Raw genomic sequence first — 15,465 nt, 5'->3', positions numbered from 1 at the left:
TCAGTAGGCACAAAGTTCTATCTTAGCCTTGATCCTGGAGGTTTTCCAAACTTTCATATAACTGGCACATTATAACTGGTAAATATGCTATTATTTAAACATTTTTGTGTATTCTTAAAGTTTGGAATAAATATCTGAAATAAATGGTAAAAATGTAATATCCTATATAATAAAGAGGTAATATGCAAATTAACCCTCATACCCTCACAAGATGGCTGCCTATGACCAGGCTGGCAGAGGGGTTAGTGAGGGACGACCAAATGACTGAACAAGCAGGCTGCGTGGGGCGACCAGGCCGGTGGGAGGGGCAGTTGGGGGCGACCAGGCCGTCAGGGGGGTCAGTAAGAGGTGACCAGGCCAGTGAGGGGGGCAGTTAGGGGCGACCAGGCCAGCGGGGGTGGTGCAGTTGGGGGTGACCAGGTCAGCAGCGGGGGCAGTTGGAGGCGATTAGGCTTGCAGGGGGGGGCAGTTGGGGGCAACCAGGCTGGCAGGGGAGGCAGTTAGGGGTAACCAGGCAGGCAGGCAGGTGAACAATTAGGAGCCAGTGGTCCAGGATTGTGAGAGGGATGTCCGACTGCCAATTTAGGGATCAGGCCTAAACCGGCAGTTGGACATTCCCCAAGGAGTCCCAGATTGGAGAAGGTGCAGACTGGACCCCCCCCACACACACACACGAAGTTTGTGCACCAGGCCTCTAGTCCTATCTAATAAAAGAGTAATATGCAAATTGATCATACCTCCACTACATCCACAAGCCACACCAAACAGCCAATCAGGAGAGAGTATGCAAATTAACCCAACCAAGATGGCTGCAGCCATGGAGAGAGCAGGAGGTTTGGGTTTTCCCAGCAATGGAGGAAGCCAAGCTTTCCGCACACCCTGGCCAGCCCAGGCCTCCACTCCAGGCTACAAAGTTTCAATTATAGAAGATAAATAAATCCCAACAAAAATGGCGGCAGCCACAGAGCTGGAGAGAGCAGGAGGCTTGAGTTGCCCCCAGCGATGGAGGAAGCCAGCAGCCCTGGCCTGCCTTGGCCTCCGCTCAAGGCTACAAAGTTTCAATTATAGAAGATAAATGAATCCCAGATACCAGGGCCTCCACTTGGGTCGCCGGGGGGCATGGCCGGCCTGCAAACCACCACAGGCCCCTCACCCAGGCCACCCCACACCCCAAGGGAACCCCCACCCTGATCTGGGACACCCTTCAGGGCAAACCAGCTGGCCCCCACCCATGCACCAGGCCTCTATCCTATCTAATAAAAGAATAATATGCAAATTGACCATCACTACAACATACAAGATGGCTGCCTCCATGTGGTCAAAGATAACTGCCCCATGTGGACACAAGATGGCTGCCACAAGATGGCCAGCAAGGTAGAGCAGTTGGGAGGGACCAGGTCTGCAAGGGAAGGCAGTTGTGGGAGATCAGGCCAGCAGGGGAGGGCAGTTGGGAGGGACCAGGTCTGCAAGGGAGGGCAGTTGGGGGCGATCAAGCCTGCAGGGGAGGGCAGTTAGAGGTGACCAGGCCGGCAGAGGAGGGAAGTTGGGGGTGACTGGGCCTTCAGGGAAAGGCAGTTTGGGGGGACCTAGGCCTGCATGGGAGAGCAGTTGCGGGGGACCAGGCCTTCAGGGGAGGGCAGTTAGGGGTGACCAGGCCTGCAAACCACCACAGGCCCCTCAAGATGGCTGCCACAAGATGGCCAGCAAGGTAGAGCGGTGCAGGCTGGGCTGAGGGACACCCCCCACCCTGTGCATGAATTTTGTGCACCGGGCCTCTAGTATAATATATAATTACAAAATATAATATATAAATGAATTAACAAATAGACTATTTCTCTCTAAATTGCCACATTTATGTTAGGCTGATGCTGTTACTAATTAGTTCTATTAATATTCATGTATTCATTCATGCAACAAACATTAATATGTATCAGGCTCACCTATGTATCATTATGAGGCTATGTGATGTATAGCTGCACGATGTAATTAAAAAAAAAAAACACTGTAGAAAGTGATCAAATTCTAGAAGAAAGGAATGGACAGGCTGAGCTCAGAAAAGCAGGGATTGGTGGCTTCCCTCTGTGAGAGTCAGAGGAAGCTGCACAGAGATCCTGCTATTTGAACTGGACCTTAAAAACAATGAGACCTCACATGAAACCATGAAAAAGGCATTTCAGGGAGTGAGGTTACAGAGATATGACAGGACATTGTGGATGGGAAGGAAAGCTCACTGAGGCCAGACAGACTGCATAGTGGGTTGGTTGAACGAATGGCAGGAAGAGACACTATCCAATAAGTTGGGGCCCAGTTTCTGGAGAGCCTTCCATTCCAAACTAGGTTTGGAGTATAGGTGACGAGGCAATGAAACATTTTTTAGCAGGAGACTGAAACAAATGAGCAAAGCTGTTTTAGAAAGATGATGTTGCTAAAAATGTGGGAGATGGATTAATGAGCTGGAAAAGATTGGAGGTGGGAGGTCAATTAGGAAGCTGTTGCCAAAGGGTGTGAGCTAACAGCAGTAGCTGAAACACTGGGGAGATGCAGCTGTCTGCAGAGACAGGGGAGAGGGAGGAAGACTGGCACTGGCTGAGTGAGGAGGGGTGAAGAAGGAGCCCAGAGAAATTCTGAGGTTTCTAGTTTGGCGGGGTTGGGGGTGGGGGGGAGGCTAGAGGGGGTTGCATTGCAGGAGATCAGGAACAACAACAACATAGGCTGGAAAAGAACCTTCCAGTGGGGGAAAAACATGCCTGAGAGCCAGGAGAGTCTCACAAGTGGCAGAATGGTTATGTAAGATGGGTACTGGGACACGAGAAATTAGGTTTTGATCCAGAGGACAAAGAAAGTAGTGGCCTTGGTGAAAGCAGGTCCAGGGGTGGTGGTGATGAGGGGTGGTGGGAGTGGGAGACTTTGGTGATTGGGAATAAATGGAAGATGGAAAGTGGTTGACATAGAATCTAATCAAGTTTTGTGAGAAGTGGGAGAGAGAACAGGAAAGGGAGAGACAGAAAAGGGAAGTGTGATGCTGAGGTAGGGAATGACTGAGTCTGCAGAGTCTCAGGGCAGCCGGAGGGGCTCAAGAACAGAGGAAAAACACTTTACAGTGCTCTCAGATGTGTATGAATAATTTCAACCCAAAGTATACGCCGATTACATGATTAATATATTATAGAAAAATTGGAAAGCATAAGAAAGTATGAAAAAGGAAAATAACCACATTAATGCCTCCTCTCAGAGATAATTGCTTTTCTTTTAGACTCTATTCATATTTATACATTAATAAAAACATGATATTTTTTGAGAAGACCATGGTTTTGTGGAAAATAAGAACCAATAACAAAACAAAACAAAAACCCAACAACAAGTAAAAATTCAACCACTGTGTGACTTGAGGAAAAATTCATGATCCTCTGCCTCCGTTTCTTCTTTTGTAAAATAAGACTGCTTAGCAATTAGAGTTGTTCAGGAAGAGATGATGTACACAAAATGCCCCGCCCCCCAACAGCATGGGGACAGGCACATAATATGAACTTGATAAATTAAATTGCATTTCTGTGCAATTCTGTATCTTCCTTTCTTTGTGTATTACATATATTTTCCATTTTTTAAAACAAAATATTTGTAACTTAATTTTAATGATTATATTCTATTCCATTATATGGATATGCCAAAAAGTTAACCATTCTTTTTAAGGTTAATAGTGCTTCTGAATTTTTGCTTTGAAGAGAACAATACTACTAACAACAAAAACAAAAGCCTTTTCTTTTTTATTTTTATATATATATATATTCAAATATATTTTTATTGATTTCAGAGAGGAAGGGAGAGGGAGAGGAAGATAGAAACATCAATGATGTGATAGAATCATTGATTGGTTGCCTCCTGAACAACCCACAATGGGGATCGAGCCTGCAATCTGGGCATGTGCCCTGACAGGAAATTGAACCTCGACCTCCTGGTTCATAGGTCGGTGCTCAACCATTGAGCCATGCTGGCCAGGCAACAAAAACCTTTTAGATAGTATCTTTGGATAAAAAACCATTTAGATAGTATTGTATGTACATTAAAAAAAATCCAGATTTCCTCCTAAGTTTTAGAAGTGAAATTTATTGGTAAAAGGAAGGGACACTTTTACCTCTCTGAGATATATTATATTGGCTTCCTGAGATATATTATATTGGTTTTCTAAAGGGTTGTACCAATATATATTCCCACTTGCACACTAAAGCAGGTGATTCTTCTCCATCTCAATGACAGGAGGGGTAATTGAGACTCAGTTAGTTGGTAGGCTTATTTTCCTTTAAAAAAATTGTTGCTGTAATTGATATGAATCTCTACTCCATTTTTCCTATATGCTTAGCGTTACCATCAGCTTGAAATTAAAAAGAAACTGGAGACCTTAGCCAGAAAGGAGCGAATTCAGAGATTTAAGGTAAGAAGCCACATAACTCTCTTTCATCTCATAATATTATTTTACGATTTTGGAAGCCAATGATGCTATTATTCAAGTTTCTTGGGGCACTTTGGGATAACTCATAGCTGAGGTCAAATAATGGTTTCTCCAAGCCTAAATCTTGCTCACCATTATTACAAAAGATCATGACAAAATAGGAGCTGCCCGTGCAAAATGTTTTATAAAGCACGAAGAAAACTTGAAAACTTTCCAAGAAAAACTTGAAAACATTATTTTCAGACCTGGAATTAAGTTTTTGTATTTTCTTGGCTGATATGTGATAGAGGCCTTAGGATTTTTGTTGTTTTGTCTTAAGAAGGTAAAAATTAATGGTGATACTTCCGATGTGATGGAAAACAGGACATTCTAAGAATTATCCAATGGTACATTTTCATGCAAATGTGACCCTGGAGAATACGTGGTAGGAAAAATCTACCTTAGCAAACAAGAGCATAAGATTTAGACATTTTGTATAAAGTATTTCAAAATTTTCTGTTTGTTTTCTATTCTTGTATTTGATATTCTTCTTTGAAGTAAATTTAGGAAATATATAAATTTGGACCAAGAGACCAGAGATTCAATTAGGCATGTTGGAAAGATTTCAATGTAGGTTGGCAGTTTTACTCAATTTCTTGAGCCATTCAAATTTACATGTTATTCTTCATTTTCTGTGTTGTATTACAAATGTGAGGCCTAAGACATTTCACAAACTGATGAATATTTGTAAAGCTTCTGTAGAATGACTTGCTATATAAGATAGTAATGTTTCCCTCTTGCCTGATAGACTCATATCTTTCTATTTTATCATGGTCAAAAGATAATCTTTTAAAAAACTGTTGTTAAATAACAGAAGACGGGTCAGTTTTTCAAGATCAGAAGAGTTAGTGTGTAGAGATTTGTGGTTAATTCAACTTTGCCAAATTTGTCCTACATCAAGGACTGAGTTATAGATTCTATAATTTACTGCTGACCTGTTGGTGGAGAAAAATGGTTACTGGAAATAAAGAGTGACTAGTGCTGCCTGAAGAGGTGTGCGATCCACTCTCACCCAGTGTGCCAGGCACGCTAACTGCTTTATTCAAAGAAATAGCTGGGCAGGTTACAGCATTGGAAGATTTGTGATAGACACTCCAGTTCCTCCTTGTATGATTTTCACTTGTAACAATTTTCACTTTATAGCTGCACTTAGTGAAAGACCTACTAGTATGTTTTGGCTTCTTTTATGTAACATGGAAACAACCTTTTCTTAGGACATTATTTAATAATTTAAAATATATTTTTTATTGATTTCAGAGAGGAAGGGGGAGGGAGAGAGAGGTAGAAACATCAATGATGAGAGAGAACCATTGACCGGCTGCCTCCTGCACGCCCCACACTGGGGATCGAGCCCACAACCCAGACATGTACCCTGACTGGGATTCGAACCATGAGCTCCTAGTTCATAGGTTAGCGCCCAATCACTGAGCCATGCCCACCCAGCTATTGAATAAATTTTTAAGGTAGAAAAGTAATACTTTCTGGTATTCTCTACTGATCAGAGTAGTGAGGAACATTATGCTTCTTGTAGTGATCTGCTTAAAGCAGATTAATGAATGCGTTTGTTAAAACTGAGGATACACTACTCTTGTAGCTATTTCTTTGAATAAAGCAGACTCGGTTTCCTGCTTATCACTACCATGCCCACCTCCCCAGAACATCTGTGGAAACTCTTTCTGCCTATCCTGATAGACCTCAGAAGGAACATTTTGAAAGTAATGACAATGGACTTCTTTAGTCATATAGTATTCTTTACCTGGTAGGCACTAACCTAACCTAGTTTTCTAATTATGCATCGATCTGTTAAATTACTTTTTTATTCTAGGGAGAGCCCACAAGATGGTCTGTAGAAAAAAACATGCCAGTGCTGTCTCCCCACCCCCCAGTGGGCCCAAAGACTAACCGTGGCTATAGTGTTCTGGTTGATGAAGGACATTCCAGTCCAATAACAGTGGTGAGTTATACTAAACTCTCTGTCATGTACCGTCCCAACAAAGCCATTTATAATTTCTTACTACTCTCAGAAAGAATGCTCTCTGGGTAGATGTCTGTATAAGCCTGAGACTTCTGCTGAATAAAAGCATAGTCTTATATCTATTCAACTCTGTCTCTACTGAATGGCCCACCTCTAATCAACATCACCCCTGTCGAATTCATTTTGCCTGTTACTGCTAGGTCAGTTTGCTTTAGGAAGAGATTACTTACGTTACTTACATGCCCAAATACCTTCACTTGCTTTGTGTCACCTATAGAAAACCACAGGCTCTTTCACTTGACATTTAAGACCCTGAACCATATGACCTCAATTTAGCTATCCCCACAATTACCCTTTAGCGTCCTGCAATGCAGCAAATTGAACTACTAGTTGTTCCATATTTGTGCTATATTTTCTGACCTCTGCATTTTGTTCTGGCTGTTCCCTCAACTCTCACCTTACTTGTAGCGCTTTACTTATGCGCACAAATTCAATGGTACTCTATAGCATTTGGGGCCAGATACTTATATTTGTACTTCGTTTATCAAAAGCATGTGCACATACTCTAAGATAAAAATAGTTAAATGTGCAGGAATTCTATCTAAAGAAATTGCACACTGCCCTTTCCTTCTAGTTTGATTCATTTATACAGTAGAGGTGATATTTGCTTGAAGGAAGGTAAGGTAGCTTGAAACAATATAGATACAGGAAAAGATTTGCAAAACATTTGCTGGAGGTTGATGGTTTAAGCTGTAAATGAATTGCTTGATTACGTCTTTATTCTTGCTTTGTGTAGCCTAATGTATTTCCTTGTTAGCATGAACAATTTTATTTTAGATTGCACAATGTTTATGGAGACATTGCAGTGCTTTCACAGATTGCTAAAGCACGTTCATCGTTCATCACATATAGTGTTAAGCTTTGACATTTTTCAGAAGGTAAATATGTTTTGACATTTCCGGGTGAACAGCTCAAGTTATGAAAAGCAACCGTCTTCCCTTTGTTGCTACCATATTTCCAAGCTTCATTTAAATGCATATGTACACAAATAATTCTCTTATTAGGTGGCAAACTCACTAGACTCTCAAAAGCTTACACTGGGTGAAACAAAAGAAACAATCAAGTGCTGTTTTCTATCTTCCCACCTGTTTCCAAGTGGAAAAACCCTTGAAAGGCTTTCTTTTCAATTTTCCAGCTGAACACCCTCAATAAGTAGTTTATGATACATCCAGGAGATCTTAATGTGGCAGGAATGAGAAAGTAATTTAAAAATTACAGGAAACACTGACACCAGCACTTCAGAAGCCTTTCTATCTGGTAAGCCACAATTCTTCACTTGGCCACCCCCTGTGGCGAGTCTGCACTGTAAGGGATACCTATTGTAATCTTGGCATTGTAGTTTCCATTCTACAGAAATTCAAGTCCTCCTCTTTGTTTTCCCAACCTGGATACATATCCTTTAAATTTGACTCCTGACCTCCAAGTGCCATCGAGACAAAGGAAAAAAAATCCTTTGGGGATACTGCCATCGATTTTTCTCTTTTAACTTTCTTGAGCGAATAAGGAAAGCATCCAGTGAATAGTTATTGCGTTTGATCACTAATTGCACCTAAACTTTCAAAATAACATATAAGCGTTTAGCTGTATTGCTCCCATTAAAACTCTGGAAAGTCATTCAACTAATTCTGCACAGGCTTGGAAAATGCACCCCCAGAGATCTTCCACTAAGAATTAGAAATGCTCAGCTAAGCTGAATAATCACCAGGTAGTCAATTTCGATTCACATTCTGGTACAGATTTGAAAATGTTAAGCTACAGTGCCATGTTTATTCCAAGAAAATATATTATGAACAATTTAAAATATAGCCAATTTAACGTGGCTTTTGATGTGAACTACAACAGTTTGTAGCTCACAGCTGTTGGTTGAATGGTGCAGATTTGTTTTTAGAGATAAATGTAATCAGTTAAACATTTGACTGCCACACTCATCTAACTGAATGATATCTGTATGCAAATGCGGAGAAGTAAAATTTAGAGCACAACAGCCCATTGATCATGTCCTAGTTTACAGGAAACTGCTTTTTTGAATTCCTACATTCGATTTTCAATGTTTTTGTGTTCAGTTGGATTATATGACAGGAGTCTTAAGGCATATTTGTTTCACCGAGTTCAAAGGAATTCTTTTGGGTGATCTGATTCCCTTGTTCAGAAACCTCTAGCTTGATATTTTTGTGGGTGGGTGTTACGACCTTGCACTTTTGGACTCAAATAGGCTTATGTTCTGTTTCATGAAATCCAATGTGGTTCTTGTCAGTTCATTGGGGTTTGTGTCTTGGTCAGGATATAGGCTTGTGTGTAGACAATGCGCATGCATGGATCTCAGCTGGTGTGCCATCTCTACTCTATAAAGTCATCAACTGCTCAGACGCCCCTCTAAGCTAAGGTGACCAGATTTTAACATTGGTAAAGCGGGACACCACCCATTGGGGGGGGGGGGGGGAGGGTTCTTTTTTTTTTTATTAAATATATTTTATTGATTTTTTACAGAGAGGAAGAGAGAGGGATAGAGAGTTAAAAACATCCATGAGAGAGAAACATCGATCAGCTGCCTCTTGCACACCCCCTACTGGGGATGTGCCCACAACCAAGGTACATGCCCTTGACCGAAATCGAACCTGGGACCCTTGAGTCTGCAGGCCGACTCTCTATCCACTGAGCCAAACCGGTTTCGACCTGGAAGGGGGAGGGGTTTCTTGATTAAAAATTTGGTCTATATTGTAATCGCTTTTGTTTTTTTTAATAAAAGGAAATTCACTTCTTAGATCATCGTTGAATTTGCATCCTCTTTTCTTACTCATTATGTTAAAAATCTAAAAAAAAAAATTTAAACCCCTACCTAATAAAATAGTAATATGCAAATTGACCGCACCTTTGCTACGCCCAAGCCACGCCCACCAGCCAAAGCCACACCCACCAGCCAATCAGGGCAAGTATGCAAATTACCCAACAAATATGGCGGCTAATTTGCATATGCTGAGAGAGGGAGGAGTGAAGACAACTTAGAAGGAAGAGGGAGGAAAAGCAGAAAGCAAGGCTGCCAGAGGGAAAGCCTGGGCGGGGCGGAGTGGGGTGGAACAGGGCGGGGCGGAGCTGGGCGGGCGGCAGTGGCGAGTGGGTGCAGGCGCGGCGGCCGCAAAGGGGGTGGCAGTGGCAGCGCACGCGGCCGCTACAGCCACTTGCAGGATTTTCCTGCAAATGGGCTACTAGTTATATTATAAATTATTATATACATATTGCTTAAAAACACAGTAAGTAGGTACATAATTACATGAATATATTTTATTGTTAGTTTATAAATTAAATTAATTTGATTGTTATAAAGTAACTCTATTTTAAAAATTATTTTAATCCTATATTTCTTTCTAAATAATAACAATACTAACTTGTTTTATTTTTCCTCTGAATTTGCCGTAACATAAGTCATAAGTGTCACTTTCAAGGCTGGTGCTAGACTTTTTGCTGCCACTATAAAATATAAATAATATGAGTACTGTCTGCTAAATTCAAGAAAATTTATGTATTTATGAAATAAATAAATAAATTACTTACCTAAATTATCTGAATAGCTGATTTGTAATGACATCACTTGTTTAACTAGCTTACTAGCACGCAGTACGATGTGTATCATCTGAGAGACAGTTACAAAATGTTTTCGTCGTTGCCAATCCCAAAAAATGCCATTGTTCATTAAGTCCAAACAATGGTGGTCGAATTCTAACAACTGATCAACAATGAGAACTTTGATAAGCAGTTCTCGATAATCAGTTCTCAACAATTGTTATTATTAAAGTTTAACATTATAAAATTAACAAAAATAATATAAAACTCATATCCTGGCTAAATAGCCATATGGCTGCCAAAAACCGTATATTCCCTTCCCGTTCTCCCGCCGTTCCCTAGCTTTTCGTGCATTCTTTCCAAAAATTGGGACTTTTTAAAAACGCCGCGGGACGCGGGACAAATTGTTAAAAATCGGGACTGTCCCGCCAAAAGTGGGATGTCTGGTCACCTTACTCTAAGCGCATGATCTGGAAGTTTCATGTGTCACTTCTGCTCACATCTTATTACTTAAAACTGAGCATGTATCTATACAGAATTACATGAGATGCTAGAAAATGCACTCTTTATTTGTAATAGCCGTGCTTCCTGATTAAAATTCTATTACTTGTGGAGAAAGGAAAACAGAAATTGGGGACTATTAACTTCCCAGGTCTGGCTTACAACTGGCTCTCTTCTTCCTCAGATGTTCACATTTACCAGTCCTTTGCTTTTCTCCTCCATTTTCTTCTGTTGCTCATCCATTTGAATAAAATATAACTGCTTCTGGAACCTTTAATTTTTCCATCACATTGGCTTATTCCAGATAACTTTAGTTCTAACTGCTGTGAGTTCCCAGGTATGCTTGTTGTATTATCCCTTTGGTAGTATTTGTGTGGGTCATTTGGCACTAATTGTCTTGTGTCACTCTTAGATGTCAAAAATTACTTTTCAATCTCTTCATAGTACCTATAATTGGAATTCAATATATATTGACTTAATAAAATCAGATGTTTATCACATATGACATGCTTGTCAGGATGGCACAGAGACCAACTTTTGGTGGTAGAGCTGCCCTATCATTTTTTTAAAATGTATTTACACTTTTACGTAGTTGAATATTTTGTTCACCACGCTTTAGAGTCAATGTATTAAACCTCATTATGAGTCATTTGTATACTATCCTCACACCCTCTGGTCTAAAAATGCATGTATTTTTCTTAACAGGCTTTTTATTATTTTATTATATTAGAACAACTGGGCCAAAAGCCTTGTTTTTTCCTCGCTTTTGAAACATTGCTGCTCTTTATACTAAACCCATGATGTTCTGTCAGTGCCACAAAAGTCAGCACTCATGTTCCATGCTGGCAGGATTGGTTCTCTCCGCAGTATTTTCTGGATTAGAAAGTGTATCAGTCAGGGTCTCAGCAGGAAACAGATGGCTCACACAAATAGGGTAATTAGGAAGGGTTTAATAAAGAAACTATTTACGAAGAGCAGACAGGGTAAGGAAAAACAACTAAGGATGTTGAGCCTGCTGGGGTCAGCCCAATGGGGAAGCACACCACCTTGTCCTATGGGGTAAGGGAGGGTTTGGACAGAGAGCCTCTCCTACTTGTAAGCTGGGAGAGGGCTTCCTGATAGGGCTGTGGACTTGGTGGAGGGCCCCAGCTGGCCCATCGCAACCTTGGTGGGAAGGTTCCAGAAGAAATAAATCACCCATCTCATTCCCTCGTATCTTTTGATCTCCTGCCAGTGCCTTTGGCCAAATCTAACTGGAATCTGAGGTCAGTTGGTATAGTCCATAGAGAAATGACTCCCAGAGGCTGGAGCAGGAGAGAGAAGGCACAGAAGAGGGGCAAATGGAAAATTCCCAGCCTGCAAAAAATCTCAGTTTTGTTCACAATGTTTTCCAAAGTTGCCAGTTACTACTTTTCATTTTTGTTTTCCTAATATTTCAAGGAAGAGGTTGACCTAATAGTCATGCATTACAGTTAAGCATTTACCTTTCCTCTGTTTTGAATCATATTGCTGGTACTTCAGAACTAATCATAAGACTTAGAGGACTCACAGTAGAATTCATGTTGCAAACATTTAAATAGAAATGAGTCCATTCCAATCATATTCCTTTAGATCTCTAAAATAGGAACATTATTCAACTTAACATTTAATTGAGCAAAGCTAATCTATGCACAGCATAAATTAGGTATTGTCAGCGAGTTTACAGTATGAATAAAGTACAGGAACCTGCCAGAGAACATCTCCTTTGTCTAGAGTCCTCTATAATTGTGGCATTTAGTTATGTGGAGAACTTCCATGCCATATGTTTTAACAAATACTTCAGGTCATAAGGGCATGTATAATGGAAGGACATAATTAAAGTTTAATCTGTTCCGTGAAAAGGCACCATTAATTACTCTAGTCAATTTGTTGGGTTATTAATTGGTTCTGGAAACATGTCAAAGTACTAATTTAAATGGATTTTTTTTCCCTAATTCTAGACAGCCCCTCGACCACACACTGCCCCAGGAATTATGCAGCCTCCAATTCGATTACAGCCTCTTCCCAGTCATCCTTCAGCAGGAACTGTTCCAAAGATAACTCCAGGGTCCAGATCCAAAACCTCACCGCTGGAAACTGAAGCTCCTTTTCCCATTGGGGTAAATGTTATCCCTTCAAGGAATATCTTTTTATTCTTGATTAGAGTATTAGATTATCACAGTATTTAAGATGCTAGATTCAATTAATCTACTCAGTGACATTTGTATTGTGCACTTATTAACCTTTTGCACTCGGATGTCGAGTGCAAATTACTCTTTGAATGTATCAATAATTTGAAATATAAAAAAATCCAAATAAATAAGTTTGTATGAAAAGAAACTCCAGTTTTTTATTCTACTGCCGCGCTTTGTAAAATCTGGGGTATTTAAAAAATTAAATCCCGAGTAGAATAAAGGAATAGAGAAAAAAGCAAGCGAGTGCAAAGGGTTAAGCACTTATTATGATGTTCTATTTAATTATCTTACTCAAATGGGAAGGCCTATAATTTCCATGTTAGTGAGCAAAAAGAGTAAGGAATATATGTAATAATGTAAAGCGATCTCATTAATTTGAAGGGTTGTATGAAAAACAAAGAGGACCTTTTTATAGCCAGATATGACTTCTGTGAGAATAAACCCAGTGTTGACTGCTTTTACATTTTAAATGCATGAAACCTAGAAAATGAAACTTTCTAAGAATAGGTTTGCATTTGCATGCTGACTTACTTTACCATCAGTGTATGAAATTGCTTCAAGTTTGACTCTGGAGAACATTGGGGATAGAAGGAAGAGAAAGTCCATCTTTTTTAAAATGCTGAATGAATCACACACAGGAGCTTGACTCTGCTTCCCTTTCAAGGTTATGTATGACTCAGGTAATTTCAGTTATTTTAATAGAGCACAGAAGGAGGCATAGTAATCATAAAAATGAGTTCCTTAAACAGGGAGATATAACTAAGACATTCAGTAATTAGGGAGGGTATTTTTTTTTTTGGGGGGGGCGTATTGTTTGTATTTCTAGCACAAAGGAGAAACATTGGCAGCTTAAGAACCTGTGTCTTAATACAACAGTCATTATGTTCACATGGGTGAATTTAGTTTCATTCCTTTTTTAGGAAACATAAGATACATGAAATTAAGGTATTTTTATCTAACACTGACAAAGACAATCTTGACACTAAGGAATTAATTCATACAAATGATTATTTCACAGTAAGAGTATAAATATAACTCTAAAAATGCTAACTAATATTTTAATCCATTTACTTGGTTTTCAGATTACATAGCACTTTTTACAAGCCTCATTATAATTTAATAGTAGTTTATCAGAAAACAGCAGGGGAAATTAAACCAAAAGTGGTGGCACATTTTCTAGGGAAGACTTCGTAGAGCTAGGCAGGAACTTATTGGGTCATAAGTCAATTAGGTTGACGCTTTCCAGAATCTGGTCCCTACTTAGAGACCTAGACATTTCCTGTTTCAGCTAGTGTTCAGGAATGGTCAGGTCCTGAGAGATTGTCTCGGCTAACTAAAATAACTCACAATGACCTAGTTTTTCTCCCTATAGTAAACTGGAATGAGGAGCAAAATCATAACCAGGGACCATTAATCCACAAGATACCAAATAACCACAGTTTGTAGAAGCAGCATGCCTCCCCCTGTAGGCAGACCTACATGGGAAGCCGTGTCACAATGAGACGGTTGCCTGGTGAGCATGGAGTCAGAATGAGCAGATGTGCAATGGAATGTTACTGCATCAGGCTTAGATGGCATGATGCACCTAGCTCATTTTAGGAATGGGATGCCAAAGGTTCCAGAAAACTCAAAGGTCTTTGGCTAAAACCCCCTGTATGCTCCAAGAATAACTTTGCCAATAGGACTAGAAATATTCAAAGTCCAATGGGTGATACATCCTCTACCCTAGACAGTACTTGGATGCGCACTTTCCATGTTTTCCAAGGTGATTATATTCTTTTCTATGCTCCGATAAGTATTATTTTACTATGCTACTTTGATAGGTATATTTTTCTGTAAGATATGTGAATACTATCTATCAAGTAATATTCAAGTTCTGTTGGCTAGGGAGGGATTTGTTTTTCTTTCAGGTGGTTTTCCATATCTGCTCTTAACTACTGTATGGATTTATTAATTAAATTTGCATAGAGACTTTTATTTTCCTGTTTTCAAGTTGGGGGATGTGAGTGGTTGAGGGACAGGCATTTAATGGTAACTTACATGGCTGACAAGATTGAGATCAATCCCATATTAATTTAAACTAGCTAAACTTACACTTTTCATTCAATAAATATTTATTGGATACTTACTGCTCTAAGCATTGGTGATATATTAATTATCAAGGCAGGCGAAAGTCTCTAACTTACTAGATTTTATATTATAATGTACATGGGAAAAAGAAAATACATCTAATTTTTTTCAGTGGCATTGATGATAAAAATGATTTAATATAAAATCAGACAAGAACTTCCTAAAGAATAGTAGTCTGCATGATTGATGAGTATGTAGTGAGCACCAACTAAATTTGTATTGCTTTCTTAAAGATTAAAGAAGGATGTGGTATGCATATGGGAATTGTTCAAAGGTGCAACAGACATAAGCAGGTTGATCTTTCTAAATGTCAGGAGTGAGGGTTTTTGATTTAGGTAAAAGCAATTTGGTAAAAAACAAGCTGGTTGAAATCCAATTGAGTAAAAATAATGACTTGATTGAAAATGATTATCCTCAGAATGAGAGTTTCTCATGCACTATTGATAGAAATAGAAATTGGTACAACTCTTGTGAAAGCAATATGGAAATATCTGTCAACGTTTTAAATGAACATGCTCAAGCATTTTAACATATAGGCATTT

At 39.6% G+C, this 15,465-nt stretch overlaps 1 protein-coding gene across 1 annotated transcript in view; it reads left to right on the top strand.

The window, feature by feature from the left end:
* The first annotated feature begins 14,397 nt into the window (after positions 1-14,397).
* The window catches only part of ERICH3 (glutamate rich 3), a 61,075-nt gene continuing 60,007 nt past the window's right edge, over positions 14,398-15,465 (top strand). The window contains exon 1 of the mRNA XM_028142437.2: positions 14,398-14,558. Coding sequence (XP_027998238.2) covers positions 14,547-14,558 — 12 coding nt within the window. The 5' untranslated portion in view covers positions 14,398-14,546. The remainder of the gene's footprint in view (positions 14,559-15,465) is intronic.

The sequence above is a fragment of the Eptesicus fuscus genome, chromosome 9 (assembly GCF_027574615.1).
Source record: "Eptesicus fuscus isolate TK198812 chromosome 9, DD_ASM_mEF_20220401, whole genome shotgun sequence".
In the NCBI taxonomy this organism is placed as follows: domain Eukaryota; kingdom Metazoa; phylum Chordata; class Mammalia; order Chiroptera; family Vespertilionidae; genus Eptesicus; species Eptesicus fuscus.
Note: the sequence above shows the minus strand (reverse complement) of the source record. Positions and strands in the feature narration are given on the sequence as shown.